At 35.0% G+C, this 27,521-nt stretch overlaps 3 protein-coding genes across 3 annotated transcripts in view; 2 read left to right on the top strand and 1 right to left on the bottom strand.

Annotated features, from left to right (window-relative positions):
* Nucleotides 1-253: 253 nt before the first annotated feature.
* Nucleotides 254-9,264, top strand: LOC118747305 (succinyl-CoA:3-ketoacid-coenzyme A transferase, mitochondrial-like). The gene is made up of 7 exons (XM_036481317.1): nucleotides 254-457; nucleotides 6,039-6,234; nucleotides 7,350-7,523; nucleotides 7,582-7,794; nucleotides 8,200-8,780; nucleotides 8,834-9,004; nucleotides 9,064-9,264. Exons 1-7 carry the CDS (start codon nucleotides 392-394, stop codon nucleotides 9,202-9,204), a joined length of 1,542 nt encoding a protein of 513 aa, XP_036337210.1. The 5' UTR covers nucleotides 254-391; the 3' UTR covers nucleotides 9,205-9,264.
* A 2,382-nt stretch (nucleotides 9,265-11,646) lies between these two features.
* LOC118746994 lies at nucleotides 11,647-17,756 on the bottom strand. Its single transcript, XM_036480988.1, has 4 exons — nucleotides 17,689-17,756; nucleotides 16,874-17,013; nucleotides 12,095-12,421; nucleotides 11,647-12,006 (listed from the first exon to the last, which is right to left on the bottom strand). Exons 2-4 carry the CDS (start codon nucleotides 16,889-16,891, stop codon nucleotides 11,695-11,697), a joined length of 657 nt encoding a protein of 218 aa, XP_036336881.1. The 5' UTR covers nucleotides 16,892-17,013; nucleotides 17,689-17,756; the 3' UTR covers nucleotides 11,647-11,694.
* An 8,040-nt stretch (nucleotides 17,757-25,796) lies between these two features.
* The window catches only part of LOC118747112 (proton-coupled amino acid transporter-like protein CG1139), a 12,874-nt gene continuing 11,149 nt past the window's right edge, over nucleotides 25,797-27,521 (top strand). The window contains exon 1 of the mRNA XM_036481103.1: nucleotides 25,797-25,801. Within this exon, the coding sequence (XP_036336996.1) occupies nucleotides 25,797-25,801 (5 nt within the window). The remainder of the gene's footprint in view (nucleotides 25,802-27,521) is intronic.

The following is a 27,521-nucleotide window of genomic DNA, read 5'->3' as shown; positions in this document are numbered from 1 at the left end:
TTCCTGTGCTACCGTTAGATGATTTAGGTAGGATTTAGTAAACAGCTACAATAACAACAGCAATGACGTCGTCGGAACAATATGTAGTAAAACTAAATAAGATAAAGGTTTTAACAATGGGAGGATAAGATAGCATTTCCAGACTAGAGTTTAAGCAATTGGCTTTGTTTTCATTGTCGCGACTACTGCATTAAAAATACATAAATAGTTTTCTCACATCTCTATATGTCATTATTAAGTTGATCATAGTGGAAACTTTACGCAATAGATTAGCGCTCCAAGTGGAACTTGTATTTAGTAGTAATTTTACGCTTGGATCGTCTAGTTCAGTAAATGTGTATAGTAGTCCTTTATCAAAGTATTTTCTAGTGATTTAATTCTGTATTAAAATATGTTGGCACAACAGCTACGTAACGTGTTGACAAACCACGCGATTTGTGGTCAATATTCAATAAAGGTGAGCATTTTTGTAGTGGTTAAATACCGGCTAACATTGGGACAATTTGTAATGTCGCTAGAAAAATAATTAAATATGCTCTCGAACTACACACAATACTACATACATATGTATATAAATTGTTTGCGTTTGAGCTAAACATATGTATGTACTATGTATTTAGGTACTCGATTTTTTTGCATGTTAATGCTATCTGCCACTGTCAAAACTATCTGTATTTTCGGTCGCGTGTCGCTTTCAGTGTTGCCGCGGCAAAAAATAAAATTTACCAAAATCATTAAAAAAAATTTCCCAAATCTCGTAAAAATTAAGCAACTTAGTAAGTAAAGCCAATCTATGACTCAGTTTTGTCGTCAATAGTAAGGATTTTATAGTCTAAAAGTTGCTTAATTCGAAAACTATTACCTACACACTCTTTCACACTTTCAACATATACTCCTAAAATAGCTAGTTGCCCTTTTGCTAGTTTTTTGAATGCATGCATGTTATCCATATTGTGCATGTTCATCTTGTCAAGTAAATGAAGGGACCTAAGGTCGCCTCCGAACTGCAAATGGTTTTTATGAGAAACGATTTCATGGCAGTAGAACTCTCGGAGGTTTGAAAATGCGACGACCGCGGATCGGGAGTTGCGTAGAGCAACATTTCCTGGAACATTATAAGGGATCCCAAAATAAAATTGATTGAGAATTGACTCATAGTCAGAAATGAATTTTTGAGGAAAATTATCCTTCTTGAATATTTTCAGCAAAAAATTTAGCAAAACGAAGAAAAATTTAATATTTTAACGGGCAGGAAAAAATTAATCAATTTTGCTTAAATTTAAGCAAAACGGCAATGCTGGTCGCTTTAAGCAACTGAGCCATAAAAGAGTATCCGGTATTTCTAATAAGGCGAGCTCTCCCATAGCTGACTCTAATGTCAAAAAATGTAAACAAAGAAATTAACCCTTTGTTATGCATTTACCATATTTGATAAAACTCAATATCTTTGAAATGAAAGTTTGTAAATATGAAAATATTTAAAATCTCATTAGAATCAGCTTCATTTTAGTTATTGCATTTTCGTTTTAATGTGAATGTGGAAATGCATACTTACACAAAATTACACACTAAATGAAACGCACTCATTTATAAAATCGTTTAGGCAATTTTCTGGCTTTTACTAGCCCCATGTTTTTAAGCATTTATTTTTTTATTCAAATACCTAATTCGAAAGTATATTAGACATTAAATTAAAAGTTTGATTCTTTTAAATTTACATCAGAACCTAACTTCAAGAATTTAGCTGTTAAATTTTTGCAATTCGAAATTTGCTTTCCTTTAATTTGATTAAAAATTACTTCCAGTTTCTTTATGTCAACAAGAAATTTTGGTTTAGGTTTTATCAGACCACCATTTGAAATTTGGTCTATCCATGTATATGAGTGGGAGATTTTCTCTTCATATTCGGTATGATAAATCCTACACCTGGGAACAAACGCGTCCGTTTAGAAATACTCGGCTGCGATGGGCAACAAATAAAGTCACTGGCTCTAAAATGGTTTTCACGCACACGTGAAGAGACTCCTAATGACACAACGCAGCAATTTGCCCACCGTTGTCGCTCACACTTGACAATTCAGAGGTTTAAAATAACACACGAGTTTGTTGTCCTGGCTATTGCCAAACACAATATTCCGCCCGGAATTCCCTTTCATTTTATTATGTATTTAAAATCAGTCGTACAGCTCACAATTGAAATTTTAAATAAAAAAAAATAATAAAAAATTTTGAATAGTATAGCTGCCATTTCAGTTACAGTTCAAAAGAGAGATATGTCGAAATCACTTCTATCTTGTTATGCCTTGATTTCTAATCTATATTTTTCTCTTAACATACCTATATATATACATATATGTATGTACCGTGAATAATTGTTGCTAGTTTTTAATACTAGATCAGATCATCTGTGTTTTATTTTTGTGCATAGAAACGTTCTACACATGTATGTATCTATTACATATGTGTGTATGTACATTTGTTCTTCGATATGTTCCCTGCAGAAAAAAATTATCAATTTATAAAAAAAACAACCCACTTTGTAGTTAGCTTTTTTGCGGGATTTCTATAAAATATATAGCTACAAAAAGCTAACTTGAAACTAGTTGACAAGTAATGCAGGAGTAATGCCGGAGATTGTTTTCTTTAAACGCGTTTCTATTTAAATATCCTGCACTTCGCAAATGCTTTTTCGAATTGAGGACAAATAAAAGGAAGATCGAAATTTCATATAATCATTTTGAAGTTATGTCTGACGGAGTTCGAATATGGGACCACCTACAGCAAATATGTAGACAAATATGAAAAGTAATAAAATAAAGTAAATAAAAAAATAAAAAATAAATTAAAAAAAGTATATATTTTTATTGTCAATGTTATTGTGGCTTATTAACATTTTATTTTTAATATAATAATTGAGCTTTGTAAAAAAAATATTTAATTTTTCCTATTGATATTTTATGTCCAAAAGTAGTTAGTTACAAGTTATTTACATCAAATGCAGAGATAAACACCCTTGAACACATCTAATGCAGAGATAAACACCCTTGACTATTGCGCGGCGAACGCCATAGAAATATACATAGTTAGCTTTCGTCAAAGAAAATATGCAGATAATTAGTGACTTTTAGCTCCTTCGTAATCAATTTAAAGTTAGCTTATAGTTAGATACATTTCCTGCAGGGTTTATGCATACCTAGCGATGTAAGTATGTACATATGTATCCACAAGAACATACGTACATGCATATATATATACCATGTGCATTCAAGGCTCTCTCAAACAATTATGGGGGCAGGGTTGCCACTGACAAAAAAAATATTTATCATCCATTTGAAAAACATCTACCAATTCTGGAAAATATCAACTAAGATTTTTTTTAGTTATTTTGATAAAAACTATAATTTTGTTCTTTTTTTTTGTTATTTCGACAAAAATTAAAATCTTTTTTCAACGAGCTTTTCATTTAGCTAATGATATTATATTTGAGATAAGATTAACAGCATCATCTCGGTTTTCTTCAACCAAGAGCGAAAGCGGTGAAACTAAAGACAAGAACGAAACTTCATCATTAAAAAAGGCTTCAACTGGACTTATTATAGAAAAATACAGTGACTCAAAAAAAAAAACCAAAAAAAAATCGTTTATTTTAAAATATATCGGGAATCAAAAGCTTTTGAAAGAGTTTTGAATGGAGGGCGATATGTTTGTGTATGTATATAAAAAGTGTGCATTCAAGTGTTCGAAATTTATTGAAATAAAGTAGACTACACTTTTGGAAAAAGTAAAAAAAAAATTACCTTTCTACCTATACAAATCTTTTCTACCAATTTTTGTAACAATTCACCAAAGTGACAACCCTGATTAGGGGGCTTGCGTTTTATTAGATTATTAAACCGCTAGTATTAAGTTATTTTCTATGGAAATATTTAATGACAATGAAAGTCGAGTGAATCATTTTAATTTATTTACATCTACATGGGTGTATTGTTATTGTACATACCAACATAAGTATGTAGTAAGTATGTATGGATGCCCTATTAACATAATACATACATATTTATACCCTGTCAAAAAAATCAGAAAATGCATCAGAAAAAGGAAAAAAATGGGTTGAAATGCGGAGCTTTGTCCGGTTATAGGGAATTTACATGATGCGATTTTTCAGGCGATTTTTAGTTGAAAGCAACAAGTGCCCTCTTAACCTGTAGTGGCCCATTAAAATATAATTGTAATGATCCTTAGTTTCTCCTTAGGGAGGCCTTTGAGTATCCTGTATATTTTTAAATTGTACCCTCCTAGTGAGCTTTTGGATTGACGAAGTCTCAAGGTATTACGCCAAATGAGTTTCCTTGGCCTGGTGTTTTCCTTCCAGAGCACTTCCTTTGTCGTGTTGGGACTTATGTATTGAGAGGAAGGACTCCAGTCCTATTGGTCTCGTGGTGGCAGCCATTCTGGCGAGATGGTCCGCTTCCTCATTAGCTTCGACCCCCATGTGCATTGGTACCCATAGAAATTGGAGGGTATTATTTTTAGCCAGAGCATTTCATCTCTCTACACACTTCAGAACCAACGATAATTTGATTTAGGAGGATAAGAGAGCCTTGAGTGCCACCCGCCTATCGCTTAAAATCAGGATCGTCTCGCTTCAATAATTCCTTCGAAGGTTAGTCTCAGCGCACAGATTGATGGCATAGATTTCCGCATGAAATATGCTGGGGAAGGTTCCTGGGGACACCGAAAGCTTCAGTCTGGGGCCCCAAAAACCTGCTCCTATCCCCTCGGGATTCTTAGAGCCATCTGTGTACCACTTTAATGTGCTCGCCTGAACTTGTCTTTTGATGATAAGAGGTATTATAGTTTATTTCGAAAACAGTCCCTGGTCCTGGCTGACAAAACCTTATCTTTGACAAAGCCCTATCTCGCAAAATTAAGGAGAGTCTGTTTTGAAGCTTGTTGGAATGATAGATGCAGTGGCTCAAGTTCCAGCATTACCTCCAGTGCTGCCGCCGGACATGTGCCTCACCGTTGCTAGGATAGTTCTGGAAGCCCAAGCCACCGACCAATAGGTTACTATTGGTCTTACTATCATGATGTACATCCATCTAAGATTCCTTAGAGTACAACCCCAGAATTTAGTCGCTCGACGTTTGCACAGCAACAGCGCTCTCAGAGCCCTGGAGGTGGCCACCTCGACATGAGTCCTCCACAGGAGTTTAGAATCCAAGATAAGTCCCAGGTACTTCACTTCTGAACCGACACGGACCGTGGCCCCCTCTAAGGTCAAGTTCCTCATCTCCTTGAGGGTCCTTTTCTTAGTAAATGGGACTATAGCTGTCTTTGATGGATTGATAATCAAACCTACATCCGCACACCACCTTTTAGCTAGGTTAAGTCCTCTTTGGACGATGAGGCAGAGGGTACTTGCGAACTTCCCTCTGGCAATAATCACTATGTCGTCCGCGTGTCCTTGGTAGTGGACGCCCTTATCAGTGAGTACTTGTAGAAGTTCGTCCTCTACTAAGCTCAACAGGAAAGGAAATAGCACCCCTCCTTGCGGGCACCCTTTTGTCGTTTATAATTGGACTACGCTGTCACCGACTTTGGCTTCAGAAATCCTGGAATGTAACAGAATAGCTATCCATCTGCTAATAGTTTGTTGGACATTACGTTTCTCCAGTGCTCTGTCGATGCGATGTATTGTCGAACTCGCCCTCGATATCTCGAAGGCCTCCTGTATTTCCGAAGTGAGAGCGTAACAGAGCGTTGTCTGTAGATCTATCCGCTCTGTACGCGTGCTGATCCGGATGAAAGGCTGCCTGTTTCAGAGTGTTAGATCTGATATCATGGTCGATAATCTTCTCCATTGCTTACAGCATAAATGAGGCGAGACTTATCGGCCGGAATGACTTGGCAAGAGAATAGTCTCTCTTATGAGTACTGAGTACTTTGGAGGACTGAAAGCCATCGCGCAGAAGCTTGCTACGTTTAATTTGGGATGACTGTATTCTGACACATATACATATTTTTTATTACTTTAGTTCATTGCCTGCTATGCCACTAGTGTCAAGTCTAAAGGAAAAATTTTCGACAGTGCAGCTGCAGCCGTTTCCGATATACCAAATGGATCTAAAATTTTATTCGGTGGATTTGGTGTCTGTGGCATACCCGAAAAGCTGATTGATGCACTTCGAGAAAAAGGTGTCAAGGATATAACTGCAGTTTCAAATAATGGAGGCAAGTAGCATATATTTTATTGAGGTAAAGTAAAGTATTCGAAATTACTCGGGCAGTATTCTTTTAAGAACCGCTGTTTTAAATTACATAGTAAAATAGCAACTTTAAGGACTCAACAAACCTATACGCAAACTTTAGTACGAGTATTCATGGGTGTTATACTCCATTTCCACCAAAAGCTTAACCGAAGTTAAGAGCTCACGTAAGCTCCAATAATTTTGAATTGGATCGATCGATCGCCAAGGGTTATTTCTTACTTTTTGGTTTTTTATTTTCGTTCGCTTGTACTTAATACACAGTTGTAATCTACTTTTTTTAATAGGCGTAAATAGCAGTTAAGAGCTGGTGCGAAATGAACTATTAGTTGAACTTTAATTGGATTTTAATCCACCTCATAACAACTTTTTTTAGAGTGGGTTAAAATTCTTACTTTTGCAGGTAATTTTACAAATCGACTTTAAACATAACACTTGTTCGTTTTCAGGTAAAATTTAGTAACATATTTTGTAGAAAACTTTACCCTTAACTAACTTAACTAATAGTATAATTTATTTTGAAGTTCAATGTAAGTGGATTATTAAATGCAGTAAAATATTTCAACCCTATATATTTTACAAAAATTTTAAGCAGGAAATTTATGAGGGGTCACCCAAAATGAAAAGGTAATGAATACACATGAGTGCGCTATAGTTACTGATGAGATGAACCCAAGTCCTTTAAGGGTTTGGCTATAATTTATGGATACTAACGACATACCAATTTGGTTGAGGCCTTAAACATGCGGAAATGTTCGTACTGCTATTTATTTGCATATGTATAAAATATCGAAATTATTTATACATTAGGGTGGTCCAAAATAAGTCAAGTCGGAATTTTAATGCTTTCAGCCCAATCGAAAAATATTGATTGTCAAGGATTCTATACCATTTTACGAAACATTGTTTTTTTTACATATAAACTTTAGGCACTTTGAGCGACCTCTAAATATTTTTTGATTTCGAATATATTTTTCGATTTAGAAGAGTCCTAGGGGCGAGAGCATTAAAATTCCGACATTATTGGACCACCCTAATGCACATTTGAAAAAATGTAAAAAGTTTGGCTCATCTTTTCAGGCGTTGAAGATTGGGGTATCGGTTTACTTATACAAAAAAAGCAAATCAGCAAGATGATTTCATCTTATGTAGGCGAAAATAAGGAACTGGTCCGACAATACTTGGCCGGTGAACTGGCCATTGAGTTGACACCACAAGGAACTATTGCCGAGAAGATTAGAGCTGGCGGCGCTGGTAAAAGCACAACATAAAAATATTTACAATTTAATTGAATGTTATATATTCGCCGCAGGCATTCCGGCATTTTTTACGCCCACCGGATACGGTACCCTTGTACAAAAAGGAGGCGCCCCAATTAAATATACACAAGACGGCAAAATCGCAGTTGCTAGTAAGCCCAAGCAGGTGCAAACATTTAATGGAAAGGACTACGTTATGGAGGAATCCATTTTTGCCGATTATGCAGTCGTAAAGGCTTATAAGGCTGATCCTTATGGAAATTTGGGTCGGTAATCCCAACTTTATCGTTAGCTTAGTGTGAAAGTTGCTACGTCCAGTTCTTTTTTTTTATTTTATGAGGGAGAATAAAAACCTTGAAAACTTAAGCTAAACCAAGCTATAGCAAATCCAAACGAATCAAACTCCACAATGTTGATGAACAGTTTTTGTATTCTTAGGGACTTATCACTTTTTTGTGACTATTTTAAACTTGGCAAATTTGCGAATCAATGAATACAAATGGTTAGAAATAATATAGATAGTTCGATGTTTTTAAAAAACGATTCATTTTTAATTTTGCTTGCATTTTGCATCCAAATATATATATTTTTTAAGAAAAAGTGGACTTAGCAACTTTTCACTCTAAACCAGCTTTATGTAGCACAAATTAAATTTTAATCTATTTTTTTAGTATTTAACAAGTCAGCAAGGAATTTCAACGCACCAATGTGTCGCGCTGCTAAAACAACTATTGTTGAGGTTGAAGATATTGTACCTGTTGGTGCATTAAATCCGGATGAAATTCATATTCCAGGAATTTATGTAGATCGGATCATTAAAGGCGTTAACTACCGCAAAAGAGTGGAACGCTTGCGGCTGCGTGAAAGCAGTGACAGCGCCTCGAAATCTAGTCCAGGTCAGGAGTTACGGGAGCGCATTGCGAAACGCGTAGCTTTGGAATTTCGTGATGGCATGTACGCCAATCTGGGTATAGGAATGCCAGTTCTATCTGCTAACTATATACCTAAAGGCATCAATGTTATGTTGCAATCGGAAAATGGCATATTGGGCTTGGGACCATTCCCAACAAAGGAGGAAGTTGATCCCGATCTAATTAATGCCGGCAAAGAGAGTGTAACTGTTGTGCCTGGAGCGGCATACTTTGGCTCTGACGATAGTTTTGCTATGATTCGTGGTGGACATGTAGATTTAACGATACTCGGAGCTATGGAGGTATCCGCTACTGGTGATTTGGCTAATTGGATGATACCGGTAAATAGTAAACGTCTCATATTTGTGTTTATTAAACATGTAATTGCTATTAGGGTAAACTTGTGAAAGGCATGGGAGGCGCCATGGATTTAGTGGCAGCACCTGGCACAAAAGTCATTATAACAATGGAACATAATGCGCGAGACGGTTCACCAAAAATATTAGACAAATGCACTTTGCCTCTAACTGGGCAAGGCATTGTTGATATGATTATTTCGGAAAAGGTTTGTTACTAATTTATATGGTGATGATGTGCTTGGACAACTGAATTTATATTTTGTAGGCTGTCTTTACCGTGGAAAAAGGCGTTGGCTTAACATTAACAGAAATCGCTGATGGGTTTTCAGTTGAAGACGTACGTTCTTGCACTGGTGCTCAATTTGAAGTTTCTTCGAACCTTAAAAATATGGCTCAAATCGAGTAAAATTTCAATTTTTTATGTCAATCAAATATCGTCACCTGAGATGCAAAAGGGTGTAACTAGCAAAAAATCCAAAATATTCTTACTGATTGATTATTATGCATTTCATCGAATTACAAGTATGTACACACATCGTTTTATGCAAAAATTGTGCTACTGCATTTCAGGCGACGATATGCATGCACATTAATAAGTAATTTAATTGTTTTTGAGTGTAAATATGTACTTATGTAATGTAATTATGTACTTTGTAAGAATTGAATTAAGCAAAGTAACTAAACTTGAAAGTGATACCATTGCATTTATTTTAGTTGGTAAAAAATATTTCTTAAATGTTCGTTTTTACTTAAATGATATGTGAAAAGAAAATATATATTCTTATACTCAAGTCTAAAAATATATTTAGATTGAATTTGAGTTTGGGATTGGTAGAAATGGCTCAACAAACAAAACCAAAAAGTTAAGTCAAAGTTTAGCCACAGTCAATCGTACAGCTTAGGCAAGGTCAATGAGGCTAGCCATGGACACGGATTTAAGTAGGCTGCTTTCCATAACTTTTTATTTAGTTGAATTTATTGCGAGTATAACTAAATTCAGGAATAAAATGTTCAAAGGCATACTAGCGTCCACTTCTACGACAGCCGTTTTTAGGCAGCGGGATTGGATGGGATTTTCCCGTCCAAGAGCTGTTGTTTCGGCGTTCGAACACTGTTTAGATAATGGCATGGCTGGCATTGAGTCCAACCCCGGCCCACATATGTATCTATTTCTGCTCAGTATGCCATATACGTCCCTATCAACTAAGCAACTCGCCATAGCAATCTAGCTACCAAGGAGTAACAAATACACAGCAACCCTGTTGACTTACCTCGTTCATAATGTGCTACGTTAGGTTAGCAAGCAAAACAATGGTGAAGGGCTGGCGTTAATACTACACCATAATGAGCAGTATCGTCGAAGAAGATATCGACCGCAGACATACTTAGATCACCATCAACTTGATCAAATATGATTGGAACGCCTTCACAGAAGTAACTGAGAGCACATTCCGCGCTCGTTACACCCTAACAGACAATCACGTTGGCGAGCATCAGTAAAGTAAGGTAGTCACTGCTTCAGAATCTCGCCTTATCACGTTCGGACGCTTAGCGAAAATCCGTCCCAATTTTCCAGCTGAAGCGGCGTACTACAACAAGGGAGCATTATCGATCGATAACTCTCCTATCCTCCATAGAGAAGGGTCTTAAGGCCTTGTTACGCCCCCTCCACGGAAGCTCCATTGAGGAACGTTAGATAGCATCCCTATAGAATGAAGGACGAGATTCAGGATTATGTACAAAAACTACTGGACCCGACACTGTACATATAGGAAATCATCGACGTTCAACCATTGTATACGAAAAGCTTCAGCTGCCTCGAGAGACCCGCGTTAGTCTGAAACAATTCTTTTTATTTTTAGTTGGGTCATAAACGTTTGTCGGTTTGAGCAGAGACCAAAAAGCTTTTCCAATTGACTCTCTCCTTTGCGCCAGTTGCTCACCTCGAGTGCAGATAAGTCCTTCGGCCGCGCTTAAAAAAATAACTCAGGCCATATATCTATACCTTGCTGTCCTGCACGCGGGTAGACCATCTTGTATTAAATTATTCTTCAGCCAGTGCTTACAAGAAGATAACGGAGTGCCCGAATCTCGATCAGTACTGATTGCTAACAGTAAGGTGCTTTTCCTTGCCAGCTCATCTGCAACACAGTTGCCCGGTACATCTCTACGGTCTGGCACCCACCAGAAAACATGAGTGAGACGTATCTCCCTGCCAGCTCATTTAAAGTACGTCTATATTCCATGATAATCCCCGATACCGATTTGTCACCGATTTGTATATCACAAAAAATAGCCACTGCTTGCGAATCAATAGAAGAATCAATCAGCCATCTCGCAGCTTCGTTGATTCCATGTAAGTTTAGTGCGAAAAACTCAACAGAGCTCTAGACGACGGAAGCTGAGGCTAAGTGGGAATTCTTGTGAGCATATACCACTTCCTACCTAACGCAGTAAGAGAACAGGACTGAATCCTCCTCACATTAACCCCCTGAGGAGATCCTTGTTTGGAAATGATTCCTCTGTCCAGTGGGCGGGACTGTGTCGCCCAGGCGCCTGAAGACTTATTCGGACACTAATCTCGTATCACTCCACTTGATCAGTGCGTTTAGTCAAATAACATTACAGCCTGCCTGTAGTTTACCATATACATAGGACCACAGGCAGTGAAGCAAGGTCTCTGTGACTTTAGTCTGCATTGAGCATAGCGGCGCCGTGATTGTCATGCAATCGATACCAGACAAATATCCTGGCAACACACAAAGAGCAAATAAAGGTTTTTTGCTCTTGGTAGGCATTTTTACGGCTATTGAATAAATTAAAAAATTTGTATGGTCCGAGACCTTTTTACTTTATTAAGAATTGAGCTTTAAAAGACAAGACAAATCCAGAAAACTTAGCTTATAACCTTGCTCACATCTTTGAGGGTCTTCGATTGGCTGGCTTCGCGCATTTGCTTATTTAGCGTTTGAAATATTTCGATGTTCATTTCACTCTCACAACGACAAAGTGCGCAAAATTGAGATGTCAACAAATGCAACGGACTCCGGAAGTAGAATAATTTGCTCGGGTTCAATGAGTTCTTCTTGTGTGCCCAGTAGTGTAAAAATCCCTCAATCGCAAGTAACCAGAAAGTGAATTTGAAGCAAATTATTGTTGGTATGAGAAACAATAGATACGTCTCCTTGCTATAGCCCAAGAGAATATCCTGTAGAATATTTTGTTTTTTTTTGTTCACAAAACGTAAATGTGTTTAAAGTAGATGTGACATAAATGTATTTAGTTAACTACGTTACATTTTTCACGCCATCCATATTTATGAAATCTTCCTTTTTATATTGTTTGTTACACTTCGCTGCAGGTTTGTTTTCAGTTGGAATCTGCTTTACATGAATATCCATTTGAGGATACTCGCCATCGTAGAGACTGGTCATTGTTTTGTCGATTTCCTCGGTGTTGGTGCCTCGTAGGTATTGTTTGGGAATTTGAAAATTGTCATGTTTGACGTAACGAATCTTTACTTTTGTGCCGTTTAGAGGCTCACCGGTTTCTCTGTCAAAAACTTGACGTTTTATTGAGCAGCGGTGTTGATATATGTGGTCCGTTTCACCGGTTTCGGAGTTCTAAAAGTAGAAAAACAAAGTTTGATTGTGGTTTTAATAATATGGTTGCTTTTTACTTGCTAAAGGTCAAAGGTCAAAGGTAAGGACATGTATCTACTAAATTAGTCGCCCAGTCGATGTCTAACCGCCTGAATATGGCATGGTACGAATAGCAATTACGCGGCTGAGAACGACCAAAGCTGCTGGAGCTGACTTCGACTTGGTTCATTTTGAAACCGGCATTAACACCAATAATAATGTAAGTCTTGAAATCCAATGGAAAATCAGTCTTGCCAACAAGTACTACTTTGGACTAACTAGGCAATTGAGAAGTAAAGTCCTCTCTTCGTACAAAAATCACACGTTATAAGTCACTCATCCATCATGCCTAAGATGGTGTATGGCGCATGGATAATTAAAACCAATGATGAAGCGGCTCTTAGAGTTTCTGAGAGAAAGATTTTGCGAAAGATTTACGGACCTTTACGCGTTGGTGATGGCGAATATCGCAGACGATTTAACGATGAGCTGTATGAGCTTTACAACGATATAGACATAGTGCAGGGAATCAACATACAGCGGCTTCGCTGGCCTGGTCATATCGTTCGAATGGACACCGATGCTCCATCTCAGAAAGTATTCAACTCGGAAACCGCTGGTGGTAGCAGAGGAAGAGGGAGCGCCCCACTGCGATGGAAAGACCTGGTGGAGAAGGACTTCTGTCTTCACTTGGCATTTCCAAGTGGCGTCAGATGGCGCAGAAGAGAAACGACTGGCGTGCTTTATTGGACTCGGCCAAAATCGCTTAGGCGGTTACAGCGCTAAATAAGAAGAAGAAGAATAAAATGCAAGTGCAAGATGCTGCTCAAACTTACTTTGTATGAATAAATGCTTAAGGCGGAAAAAAATTAATGGTAAGTCCTAGCTACATACTTAAAACTTGCACTTTATTATACTATACTTTAGCAATTTTTTTAAACAAATTTTGCCGGGTAAACCTCTCGAGCGAAGTTATAAAAAACAAGTAAGAGCAGCGCTGTCTTCGGCTATGCCGAAGGCTTCATACCTTTCATGAACATCTGAAAATTTTACTTTAACAGATTACTGCATTTGAAAAAATGTATATATTTACAGAATACATAGATAGAGGAGATATATATATGAAAAACCATATCTAAACAATCAGAGGTATGGAAGATATACCTTATATTAGCACCAATCTAATAGATTTTCACTGCTATGTGATCGGTATATAAACCGGCAACACAATTTATTGGGTTTAGTTTCCTACATAAAGGAGATATATCGCAAAAACTGGTATCTGAACAATCAGTGGTATAGGAGATAAAGCTTATACAGCATAGATTTTGACGATTTTCTCAGTAGACTTTGTATTATTATTTATAAAATATCTTACGAAATTTATCGGTTTTAGCTGTTCAAATAAAGGAGTTTTACAGTAAAATCCAATATCTGAACAATTAGATGTATGGAAGATACATATATGTTATAGTCACCCGATCCTTGTTATTTTCACTGTAAGTATTCTGTTAATAATGAATGAAAATGGTGCGAAATTTCATGTTCCTAGCTGCATGCCTAGCTCATATCTGAACAATCAGTTGTATGGGGGCTGCAGGTTATAGTGACCCGATCTTTCTTATTTTCACTGTAAGTCTTCTGTTGATAATGAGTGAAAACAGCGCGAAATTGCAGAAGTTATAACGAAGAATCTCATATCTGAACAATCGGTTGTATGGGAGCTATATGTTATAGTGGTCCGATTCTTCCGGTTCAGACAAATGATTAATACATTATAAAAATACACCCACCTACCAAATTTTATCCGGATATCTCGAGAACTGAGAGACTAGATTGCATACAAACAGACGGACAGACAGATAGACGGACAGACGGACATGGCTAAATCGACTCAGCTCGACGCGTCGTCGCGACGGTCTGATCATATAAGTATACATTTTAATGGGTCTATCTCTTTTTATTCAGGTACTTACAAACATCGGACCAAAGTTATAATACCATTTCATGATCATGAAAGGTATAAATATACTACAAATTTGTGATGATACTATAAGGATGCTGTTACAGTGTCAAAACATCTAGGATCATAGAAGAAGGTTTTAAGATTTTTGTGGAAAAAATTAGCAAAATTATTTTTTGTCCCGTATTCGGCATCCATGAATATGGTAACCGTAGATATGATTTATTTTTTTCTCAGTGTACACTCCACAGTGAATCTTCTCTTTTCTCATAAAAATATTCATCTCGATGGCTACGATGGCTTGGCAAAATTTCAACATGGTATGCCCACGGCTGGCGTTGTTTACTGGACTCGGCCAAAACCGCTTAGACTGTTAGGGCGCAAATACAGTGACTGCTTTATCGATCACATGTGTTTTATGAGTCGAAAACGTCTATAATGATGTTAAACTGGGAAGTAATGATAGCCAGATATTGAGCAAACGGCCATAAAACTGAAAAATTATTTTGTTAACAGCTACCATGATCACGCAATGGCAATTCCCTATATTATTAATCCATATCGCTCATTCTAAATTTAACTCAGATAAATACGTAAAATATGTGCGTGCATGTGTAGGTATGTATGTATGTACATATGTATATATACATATATCAAATCAATAAAGATAATGGTTGATCGCTGTAAACTACATATGTACATACATAGTTGTAAGAAAAGTTGTAAATATTAGGGTATTCCATACATACAAAAGTAATATGTATGTATATGGTTTTCTTATATTCGAACTCAATCAACTTTAATAGTTGATAAGATATTTACCTTTTTAATTAAAAATAATATTCTAATAACATCAGAATATGATATGAACATTCATTAATCAGACATTTATGTAAGTACATAAAGCATGGATGTCCAACCTTTTTTCCTTGAACCTCATTGGAAGAAGGCATGGTGTTTTGGGCAACAAGTTTATTACCATAGACCGATAACCAACTTTGTATTTGGCACAAATGTATATATATAGATATTTTTTGGGGGTGGGGCAGCCTTGATGTAAACCAGGCATACCCAACGCTGGCAGAGCTCCATAGCAAAGTGCAAAAGTTCTGCCTGCGATGGACATGGCGCACATTGTGACGATCCGGTATATATTGCGGCCAAAAATAGAACGGGCCGTCGTAAAGAAATGACGTCAACGTCAACGGACACACCCATTTTCCATATATGCAGAAAATAAAAATGTCTCCAACTTTAATAATAAATATTTGAGATATAAAAATAAAAAAAAAAAATTTTAATTTAAATTTAGGCGGATGTAATGGTTACCTACAACGCCTATCGTAGCATATTCTAAAAATTTTAAACGTGATTACTTTATTCCAAAATATATACTACCCACTTCGAACTACATATATAAGTTTATCTCATTAAGTCTAACTGAACATACTAGCGAAGATATGTGAAGAAGAAAATGCATAACACCGCCAGCAAAAAAGCTTGACAAAGTTTGACAATTTTTTCTAGAAATTCTTAATCTGCCTGATTAAAAAGTGTACAACTTAGATGAAACCTTAAAGGGCCATTTACATACAACTTTCCTCGCTTTGCTTGACAGTTCAAACTTTGACAACAAAGCGCGAAACGCAGAAGGTATGCTACAATAAACGCTTTGACAGCTTTTGAGTTCTCCTTTTCCTCCATATTTCTTATCTGTAAAATAGATCGCAATATAATAATATGCATTAATAATAGCAATAAAAATTCCTATTTACTCTATTTTTGTCATTAAATGCAAATGCAAGCGCACAAGAATAGACAAATGTAGACAGCTGATTGCCAAAGCGGGCAAAAGTTGAGAGTTGCCCAAGATTTTGCTTCGTTTTGCTTCAAACGTTTTTTATGTGAGCATACTCACGCATATGCCTACATCGATCTTATATGTCAAAGCAAAGAACTATCAAGCAACGCGAAGAAAGTTGTATGTGAATCAGCCTTAAAGAATCTTCATAATTTTTGCACAAAGCTTTAAACTTGGACTTATTCAGTTTTTGGTAGACGACGAACTTTACTTAAAAAAATTTAACCTTACATAAACAAAAAAAAAAAAAAAAAATATAATCAAAATCGTTAAAATTTTGCGTCCCTATTTATTTTTACACCACTGTAAATGTGGATATTTGAATTTGATCTCTATAACAAAGCCTTTTGTATATATATAGATTAGTGTTATTTGTATCCCTTAGCATTAAAAAATTTGACAATTTGAACTAAATCGAACCGCCGTTCAGGAATACTCATGAACCGGTTCTTGAAGCGGTACACGCTTTTTCTAAGTGGTTCGAACCACTGAACCGAATCGCACCGTTTTTTGGAGCGGTTTGCGGCCCTCATAAAAATTGCGTGCACCTCCATACATGTCCAATATTAAGTTAATTACCTAATTATAGACGTTTACATTTGGATTTTACCTGTATGGAGTACACCATTTTTCGATCTTATCTTTCTTCTTCGCTTTTGTTATTGGTGTTTCGTCGAAGCGTGTGGTTGATTTATTTTGTAGATTTGTAAGCCGGTTAGCTAGTGGCGAATTCCGCTCCCTTGCTTTCACCTATGAACATATGTATGTATAAATTATACGTATGTATGTATAGACATATAATGCCAATAATAAATACCTACATAAATATAAATACATATACATATATATATATATATATAGATATTATATGTACAAGCATTGATCTAACTTATTTTTCGTTGTTCGTTCGGGATCCATTAACTTAAATATCTTAAAAGTTTCCGTATTTACATATGTACATACACATCGTCACCTGAAATGCAAAAAGACGTAACAACATCGCAACTGAAATGGAAAAATTCATGACTAAAAATTTTAATTTTTTTTTATTAAATTATGTGAGAGTTGTAATTCGTTGAAATCCTTCATATAAATCAAATAACTGAATTTTTTATTAGTTAGGACTTTTTGAATTTCAGGTGCGCGATATGTAGATTCAATTTTGTCAATAAAATTATGTTGCTCAAATTAAAACGAGGAGCAAAAAAAAGTTAATAATACTCGTAATTATAAAAGTAACAACACACACTACTATATGGAGAAGCTTTACGGATTAAATGAATATTTTGTTTGGATTTGACACACGCGTCGTTGTTATTTTCGTTCTGATCTAAAATTTCTCTGCTCTTCAATTTTTTCTCGTATGAGAAAAATTTGAATAAAAATGTTATAAACAAACGTTAGTGTCTTATACCAACGATTTACCTTCTCAACTACCAAACTATTTTGCTTCACACTGTGGTGAAGTTCGTTTCTTGACTGGTTCTTCGCTGGCTCTCCGCCATCTGATTTCATAACATACCAATAAAAGATAATAAACACTTTGAATACTATACTTACGGTGACCATAAATATGGATTCAAAATGAAGGACAATTTTTCAGAAATATACCTACATATATTTACGTAGTATAAAAATATCAAAAGAGTATTTATGGTTCTAAAATCTTGATACATTTTAAACTTTAACAATGAATCACGTTTTCTTCATCGATATTAATCTTTTTTTACATGAATATTTATAAATACATATAGTAAAACATATTATAATTACAATAGCTTACACGAAAAGTGAAAATCTTTAAAAGATTATTTTATAGGCAAATTTTGAGTCATTCAAAACGAAAAGAATACCCTTCTTTTTCTGTTTTTTGGTACTTTTCGCAGTTATTTGTCAAAAGTCGCCGTCATGAATCGACGTAAACGACGAGTTACAAAGTACCCTTTACAAAAATATATAATTTGTGCAGATTGCGCTCCATAGCATCTACATTTCTAATCCGATTTTCATTATCTTTGACTCAAAATTTACTGTAATGATATATCTTCTTTATCGAATTTTTAAAATAATGAAAAAAATAATCAAATGAAACTCTCATTTTTTTCGACTTTGACGACAAAATGCAAATGGTCGCCTGTAGCACTAATAATTTTCATTGAAGTCGCCACAAGAGGGACATCAATACCCTTCGAGCTGTAAGTCGCTTACGTTGATTTGGAGATTTTTTCATGAGATATTGAAGAAAAGCTACGAAAAGTACCAAAAAACACTTTTTTGAAAAAATCCACTCCACTTTCCGGTAATGCGGGACAAATGCAGGACACTTGGAAAAAATCAATACATTTTCAAGTTTTTCAGGTTTGAAAAACTACGCAGGACCGACCTTTGAAAAACAGTACGGTCCTGCAAAAAACAGAACGGATGGTCACCGTAACTATACTAGACTGCATCACCTACCATACAAAAAAAAAAATTGTTAATGCTTTCCATTGGAATTATAAACTTTATTATATTTTAAGACTTGCGCCAAAATAGTTCGGAAAAATATTAAGATTTACGTGCGCTGCACAGTGTATCATTTCCATATTCTAGAGAAGATTAATTACATTATTTTATGTCGCCAAATTTCAAAACAACGTCAAGAATGTTTTTAGAAATGCCTGATAAAGATGAAACAATAACAACTAAAAAATTTTAATCAAAGTGTATGGCGGGACGGGGTTTGATTTGGAAAATTACTGGGGGCAATAATATTTAAACTTGTATATTTAAAACTGAATCTCAATGTTTAATTTGTCGGTGTTATGTGATTTATGCAACAATTGCTAAAATATCATTTTGGTCTTATTTTTTTAGGTATGATCCTTTTAATGAATATGCATTTTTGGGAATTTAGTAAACTAGGACTGAGTATTTTAGTTAAAGTAAAACGATGTTGACTTAGACTTATTTTTAGCAAACTATTATTTTTATTAGACCCGAAAACTCGTTATCCGCCACTATTCGATAAAGTTTGTATCTCAGTTTATTTGTTACTCCTCTTAGACTTGAAACAACACAATTTTAGCTGCTGGAAAGTGCAGGTTTTGATGAAATTCTCTTTTTTCTGGCCTACTGGGAATTTCATTTTCTTCGAGTAATTCATTTGCATTTTATCTCGGTCGAGACAAATTCTTGTATTTTTGCTTTGAATAGAAAAAGCCTGATTCATTACATTTCCAATGGTATCCCATTTTTGTAAATAGAGCAAGAAATATTGAACTTATAACGGAATTATGTTGACCCAACTTGACTTTTTTGTCGATATTTTCCACGCCCATAATTTAAAAAAAATATATATTTATTTTTAAGTCCATTTCTGTCAGTTTGTCAGTCCTGTTATAGGGAAATTCTAAATATAAATTTTAGGCATTTTAGCGTTTGTAATTAGTTAAATATTTCAGTTTTTGCATTTTTTAAAATTGCAGTTATATAATAGGGTGGTGTGACAGTAACTATAAATTACCAATTTTTTGTAAAAAGCTTCGCCTATCTTATAACGTACCCTGTGCAAAATTTCATTAATCTATCTTCAATAGTTTTCGAATTACAGAATTAAAAGCAGCTAGATGGGTCAAATCTTACACTGTGCGCTGGACCGATTTGAAAATACCTCAAAAATGTAGCTTTAGGAATAAATCAAGTTTTTTTTTTTAATAATTTTTGGAAAATACAAAGATCACCCCATATGACAAAACAGTTTAAGCTTAAAAAATCTGCATAATAATATTTTAAAAATTTTCAACGGAATAATAATAATGAGATTTTTGATGCTGTTTTTGAACTTCTTCCAAAGATTGGTTTAAGAAAAACTTTAGTAATTCAACCAAAGCTTTACTCATTTAGAAAGAATTATTAGAAAGTCAAAGATTTGACTATTTGAGCAATAAGTTCGTCAATTTCCCCCAAAAAAAGTGAAAAATCCAAAAAATTGTTCAAAAACGCACTCTGGTGGCGATCTAAATTAAAAATTAATGCGAAAAATGGATTCTCTGACACAAAAAACCCCCGTATACACATTTTCAATAATATTTTTTTGTCTTTGAAATGCATCTAAGAGGTCGTTTATTTGGTATTTTTGAAAATATCTACCAAAAAATTTTGGCAGGCTCGAAAATGATTTTAGAGGTATGGTTCCTTGGGCGAAAATGTTTGTTATGGTCCATAGTACCAGAATCGCGAGGATATGAATCAACTTTTTTAATTGACCTACTAATTGACCCACCCTAATATATATATATGCATGTATGTACTAGAGAGCTGCATGACCCTGCAGGGAAACCCTGAATCTAATTCAGTACTAGATCTTTATCTATCACAAAAATCGAACCAGTCCGATAGTAACTTGATACCCTCCAGTTAAAACGCAGTGAAATGTGGTACTTTTACAAAAATATTTTATTTTATTTTTTAAAAGACTTCAATAAAAGGAAGGAAGGAAGAAGCTTATCAATATTTTTTTTTATGTAAGTTACCGGATAACTTTTTAGACCACATGAACCGTTTTCGATAATCGGAAAGGTGGTACATCAAGGCTGGTTCCATACTAATTTGGTTTAGTTCCGATAATTTGATAATGAAGAAATTAACGGTACTCTTAAATTTTTATTAAATTTATTTTATTAAAAATTACTTGTTAATACTACATATCGCTGGTTGAGAGTGAAAAGTTGCTCAGTCCACTTGTTCTAAAAAATTTTATTTTGAAGTAAGAAACAAGAACAATTACAAATGCATTTTCTAATAGATCGAATTAGCTATTTTATTTCTAACCATTTATATTTAGTGATACAGAAATTTGCTAAGTCCAAAATAGTCGCAGGAAATGTTATAAGTCACAAAGAATACAAAAACTTTTCATTAGAAATCTATATTTAAGGTGAAGAATTTAGAACTGGTTCGGATCGGAACTATAGAAAGAGGGATGAAGAACGAACTAGATTTCATCTGTAGAATTTAGAACTGGATCGGAAGTATCGATAAAGTTAGGCATTTTAACAAATTGCGCCGGTCGGCGTTCGAGCCAGGGACCTTCAGGAATCTAACCAATAACAGCAATCACCTCTGCACGCTCAGCTACAGCCAAAGGTATGCAAACGAGTTTTCAGTTTGAGTTCGATTTATTACAATTATTCAAATAAATTTCATTTCAAATTAAAAACCCATTTCTTTGACAATAAATAAGTTAAAATCTCTACAATGGCAAACCAAAGAGGCTCTGTTTGAAAAAAATCTTGTTAATTTTTTCGTCTGTCGATTTAGGGATTAGTTCGGAACTATCGAAAAACGAATGCGGCGGATGCCAATCGACACTTCGTAGGCCAATGCAATTTCGAATTCTCCAACTGCTAGCATGCAAAAGAGAATTAATGCTAGTCACTGTTCTAAATTATCTAGTACCAAACCAGTTAGACACTAGTGCGTTTACCCACCGGGCATGCATTCAAACTACATACGTATTAAGTCACTCGTTTTCTTTTCACATATGCACACACTCGCATAATTTTATCTCCAAACATAAAGTGCGAATAATTCACTCAATCAAGTGCTCGACTCAAAGAATGAGTGCTTGGTTTGAATAGCAACTCTGCAATAAAAGAGTGTACAATTTGCTTATTAGGGCGAATTTCTTTTCTTCGAGTATTTTTTTATAACAAATATTTTAATAAATAAATAGCTGAAAAATTTATCAAAGTATCAAAAAAAAAAACAAGTTGCAAAGATACATTTCCACAATTTTCCAATGGTGTATTCGTTCCTACCGAAAAATGTTGCCTTTTAATTGTCCCTTTCTCATTTTCGTGATCGATTCTAAAACAAAGGCAAATGGTGAGAAAATTTGTTTGTGTGTGACCGATGTCCAGAACGTACTAAAATTACGGAAGGAACAATTTTCCACCCTATTGAATAGCAGCAGTACTGAAAGTAGTGAAGAAGAGGAACCCGAGCCCCCAGTAGATGATGGTGTCTAAGTGTTTTAAGCCGCAAGCTTCAAACACGAATGCAGCCAAAGAAAATGGCCTGTAGTTTATTTCAAAGAACATTGATTAGCTCCAATTTGAAAAAGATAAGTACGTATTCCAAAAATGTATATATTCTCGACCGCTGTGGTGTAGTGGTTGGCAGTGCGCGCTACCACTCCACAGGGCATGGGGTCAAGTCCTGGTCAAAGCAACATCGCAAAAAAAAAATTTTGAAAAAAGGGGCTTCTTAACAGCGGTCACCCTTCGGCAGGCAATGGCAAACCTTCGAGTGTATTTCTGCCATGAAAAACAGCTATAGGTCCCTCCTCTTTAGGTGACAACATCAACATACATATGTGTAAGCTCCAACCTATTGTTATTATTAAGAAAAAAGTTATGTTTGCGGTTTCAACAAAATAAAACTATTTATGAATTTCTGTAGGAAAACCCCGGTTTAATAAAGAATGAAACTCCGATTAATTACATATTCTAAGAATCACTTAAAAAAACCGCCCGAAAACTAAAAAAAACACCGGCTAAAACTGGTTTGGAAAAACCGAGTCAATCATCCCGGTATGTATGTACATAAGCGTGGTCCAAAAATGCATGTGAAAAATTAAAGTCGGAATTTTTTTGCTGTCACCCCCTAGTATTGTTCTATACCGAAAAAAGTAAACCCCTATTTTTTTATTTTGAAATCAAAAAATATTTAGAGGTCGCTCAAAGCGCCCAAAGTTTTCCATGAATTTTATATGGGGAAAAACAACTTTTTGTATAAATGGTACATAATTCTTGAAAATCAATATTTTTCGATCGGAAAACTCTGTTTCTCTTCAAGAGATTCCCAATAATAATACCCAATAATTTATGTAACTATTTTTTTATAGTAAATATATTTTTTAGGTCCGTCAAAACCCCCAGAAGTCTCCTGAAGAGAATCGGAGTTTTCCCATAAAAGAATATTGATTTTCAAGAATTCCATACTATTTCTACGAAAAGTTGCTTTTTTCCCATATAAATTACATGGAAAACTTTGAGCGCTTTGAGCAACCTCTAAATATTTTTTGATTTCAAAATAAAAAATAGGGATATAATATTTTTTTTCGATCAAGAACAATCCTAGGGGTGAGAGCATTAAAATTCCGTCTTTACTTAATTTCTACCAGACGAATGTACACACGAGTGTGTACACATAAAAGAGTTTGGCTAAGGTGGCTGCTGTAAAATTGCACAGTATGTATTTGTACATAGACATAGATGTGATAATCTGCTGATAAATTAACGTCTCCCGAAAATTTCCAGTTAAAACAACTTAGTTGAAAATCTCAGTGCTTATCATGTAGGTGCTTGATAAAAATTGTATGCGCAACTTTAATACTAGTTTTTAATTACATACACAAATGAAATTGTTGAGCATACTTTATATGGAAAAAAATGCAGAATCCCAGCAAACATTGAGGTTAGTTATCGATTACAGAATGATTGGAGAACTAGCCACATTCTCCAATCTCAAACGTTAGAGAACGAATCGAAAAACTATCGAGAATCATAGCGATCTCAACAAAAATGGGACATAGTTGTCGACTCAAAAAAATATTAATTCTCTAATCGAATTCTAATGAGATTCGAATGTGAATTTGAAACTGCTTTAATAAATAAAGAACTTTTGTTGTAAAATTTGTTTTAAATGTATTCGCAATAAAATAATAATGAATTAATTGAACTTAAAAATAATTTATGATTCATTTATTTGGAATATTGCTTATTTACATTCATTTGAATTTGCGTTGATTCTCTAATCGTTCTCGAATCGAATTCTAATGTAGTTCTTTAACTTCGTCATCGACTCGAGAACGATTAGAGAATTACCCTAGTTATCTAATTTCTCTAATGTTAGACACTGTGTTTGCTGGGATACCATCAGCCAAAAAATTTACTAAAAGTCAACGCAATTTTCTAGCGCCTTGAAATTTGCACTTTAACTTTAATTTTTCTAAAATTTCTAAATAAAAAGTTTAAAATTTTTGGGTGAAATTGTTAAAGTTTTTTGTTTGTTTGCGATAGCGATTGTTGGGATTCAGCTCCAGGCTCATAAGAAGCGGCACCCCGCAAAAGTATGTCCTATTTCCTCATCCATGGGACGCAACGGTAAACACATTGCTGTGTGGCATGGAAGAAGGTGGCTGTAAGGTTATCACGTATGCGGATTACCTTGCTTAAGAGTAAGTGGTAAGTTTTCCCCCACACTAGTGACACTATGCAGCTAGTTGGACAAAAAATAACGGTTTAAATGTAAACAAAAAATAACAGTTTAAGTGTAAACCCAAGCAAGGCAGAGCTTATACTGTTCACAAGAATGTACATCCATACTACAAATCAAGTTAGGCTTTGCCGCTTTGTTTATTCTCAGCAGTGAACATACCTTTATATACATACTAGCAAACCCGGCGAACATCGTTCCGCCCAAATTTAATTTTTTATTGAAACATTTGGTCCAACATTTTCACAAATAATTCACGTGCACGTTTGGTTTTATGGTCGTCAAAAGGCATATCCTCCATTGCCGTTTTAAATTAACTAATGAAAGCGTTATGTCCGTGAAGAAGCTCTTACGGCAACAATGATCCGGTTCGATGATGAATCGTCCTTCAATCTGTAGAGAACAATTGGTGGCAATTTCAAAATGGGGTAGTTACCTTTGGTCCACAGAAATCCAATATACATAGGCACATCGGACCATAAATACGATTTTTTCGTATAGATCGGTCCCTGGTACACCTACCGGATGCTCAAAGCTATTTATATACAAAATTTCATGAAAATCGGACCAGCTGTTCGCGAGATTACCTGTTACAAAAAAAAAAAGAGACTTCGCTTTATATAATTAGTATGGATTTGTGTACTAATTTATATACTAAGTATGTACATATTTTTTAATGATGCTGTTTGTTATTTAAATAATACAAGTTAATTTCCAGTGCGGGTGGTAAATGTTTACACTTTATACGTAGTCAACCAGCACGAGTTCTTATCACTAACCATGTGTATATGTATGTATGTGTTAACTATAAATTCTTAATTGCCATTGCTCGACTAAGATTAAAAATTTTATTGTATCCAGATTTCGAGTGTTGACACTGAAATGTGTAAGTATTTGTCTGAAATCGAGCAACCTGGAACAAACGTCTTTGGTAGCATCATTGATGCCTGGTATTCGCCTTCGAAACAAGTTCACATTTCAGTCTGAATCTGTTAGTTTAAGCGAATTGATCGTTAAGTGGCACATTCATGGACATACATATGTTTAATTAAGGATATTTTGTTTAAAAAAAACTTAATTAATATATGTATATGTAAATAATAAAGTTGCGGCTTAAAGTTTGAGTAACCATTTCTAGTTCAAATTTGTGCAGAAATATAATTGTGATATATATTAAACAAAAGTACAAGTGTGAAATCAATTTCAAGATTGTGTTAAAAAGTTATTAAAAATTGATGCGATCTGTAAAAAATCCATAAATTTTTTTCAAAATGATGTAAGTTTAAAAACATTTGCACCTACATACAACATAGTATTAGCGACGCCCAACTGCATATTATTTCAGTTTCGAAAATGTTTTCCTAGTAACAAACGTTTGTAAATAATCAAAAGTTCGTACAATGGACAAATTTTTTTTAATGGCGACGTATTTTAAGTACAAAATTTGATACATTCATAAAGAAGGGTTCGTTGCGCTTCATCATCGGCTACGTTATTTTTAGAGATAGATAGATATTTTAGATATTTTTTTTTTCAAGAACCAACTTTATACCTTTTCGTATGTGCATCGAAGGAACGGAACTTCGTAATTCATAGAAAGAGCATCCCCGATTGAGTGTAGGTGAGATTTTTGTGGGTTTAAATAAAAACATTTCCCTCCATTTTAGAAGGGGTAGACGGGTGATCTAGAACACCCGGTATATAAATCTGATGATAACAAACGCCACGGGTTAACGCGACTTTTCAAAACTAAAACTAATAAAAACTGTCTTCGTTTATCAATGTCATAAAATCGTTTAAATTAATTGGCAATTGAGGTCTGTTTGATGATATATTGAAGAATGTCAACTTTGAAGATGTTTTAAGCGATTTTGTATCTAAAAAAGTTAGGGGAGTAATACTTATTTAACAAATTGACTTTAAAAACCTTTTTTTCGTTTTAAAAATACCAACAACCCGAAATTTCATAAAAAATGTGCAAACATTCCTTTTATTTGTTTTATTGTACATTACGAAGGTATATGCCTTAGCCTAATTAAGAACATAAGTACTTGCATTGTGATAGAGAAAATATTATTCCTGAAGTTAGGAAAAAAATAAGAGGGCCGCGAAAATTGCATTGCTTAGGGGCCTCGATATGGTCAATCCGATCCTGGTCGTGACAAGGAAGTACAAAGGAAGGAAGATATTTATTATCAATAAAATATGTATAGTGCACATAGTAGTGCTTATTACGCTTAGAACATAAGACACGATGCATTTAGTGGTGAATTCTTTGAAATTCAGGCATGCACCTCGGGTGGCCGTAAAAGAAAGAAAAACACGCCATCGTTCACAACTGCTCATTTGAATTACATGAGTGGCAGTCAGGGCCGTTGAGACAAAGCTCGGGCCCGGGACTATAAAATTACGGGCCCCTATTTAAAAATTGTATTAATTTTAAAGTATATGGCCCAAATCGCAGATTTTTGATTATATCTGGGTCATACAAATTCTGAGGTATCAGACATTATAAATATTAACACGAAAACTCACTTTAAATTAATGATTTGACGACCAATGTGCAGAATGCCTTATGCTTTCAGATGCAAGAAGAAAAACTATCGGAAAGTTGTATTCTAGCGAAATTCAGCGGTCTTTGATAAGCACTGTGAGCCGAAACGTATTGTAACAGTACGCGTTTTGGGTCATATGATAATTTTCTATAATTTATGGAGTCAGAAACAATGAGCACGAATCGGAATATATTTTTGTAAAATTTATAATAAAAGCCTATAGCGAAGGGGAAATTACATTGTACAAAAAAAGTTATGGTTCTGATAGTTTGGGCCCCTCTCTCTCGACGGGCCTGGTGGCAGTAATACGTTAGCTATTTCTCTCGTTTTCTCTGGTGGCTTTCACGACTTCATGGAGTTAGTATAATAAGTAATAAGTATTTTTTTGAAAGATCTGGATTGAATTTAAAAATTTAATTATTCCTCACGTACGGTAAAATA

Source organism: Rhagoletis pomonella, unplaced genomic scaffold (assembly GCF_013731165.1).
Source record: "Rhagoletis pomonella isolate Grant_MI unplaced genomic scaffold, Rhpom_1.0 Rhpom_scaffold_00011, whole genome shotgun sequence".
Classification (NCBI taxonomy): domain Eukaryota; kingdom Metazoa; phylum Arthropoda; class Insecta; order Diptera; family Tephritidae; genus Rhagoletis; species Rhagoletis pomonella.
Note: the sequence above shows the minus strand (reverse complement) of the source record. Positions and strands in the feature narration are given on the sequence as shown.

Bases quoted from the DNA above. Each gene is read 5' to 3' on its own strand.
- LOC118747305 (XM_036481317.1), top strand. From the start codon at position 392: ATGTTGGCACAACAGCTACGTAACGTGTTGACAAACCACGCGATTTGT. The intron at 458-6,038 runs GTGAGCATTTTT...TTATTACTTTAG, and splicing joins GTGGTCAATATTCAATAAAG to TTCATTGCCTGCTATGCCAC. The intron at 8,781-8,833 runs GTAAATAGTAAA...AATTGCTATTAG, and splicing joins TGGCTAATTGGATGATACCG to GGTAAACTTGTGAAAGGCAT.
- LOC118746994 (XM_036480988.1), bottom strand. The intron at 12,007-12,094 runs GTAACGTAGTTA...AATATTCTACAG, and splicing joins ATATGGATGGCGTGAAAAAT to GATATTCTCTTGGGCTATAG.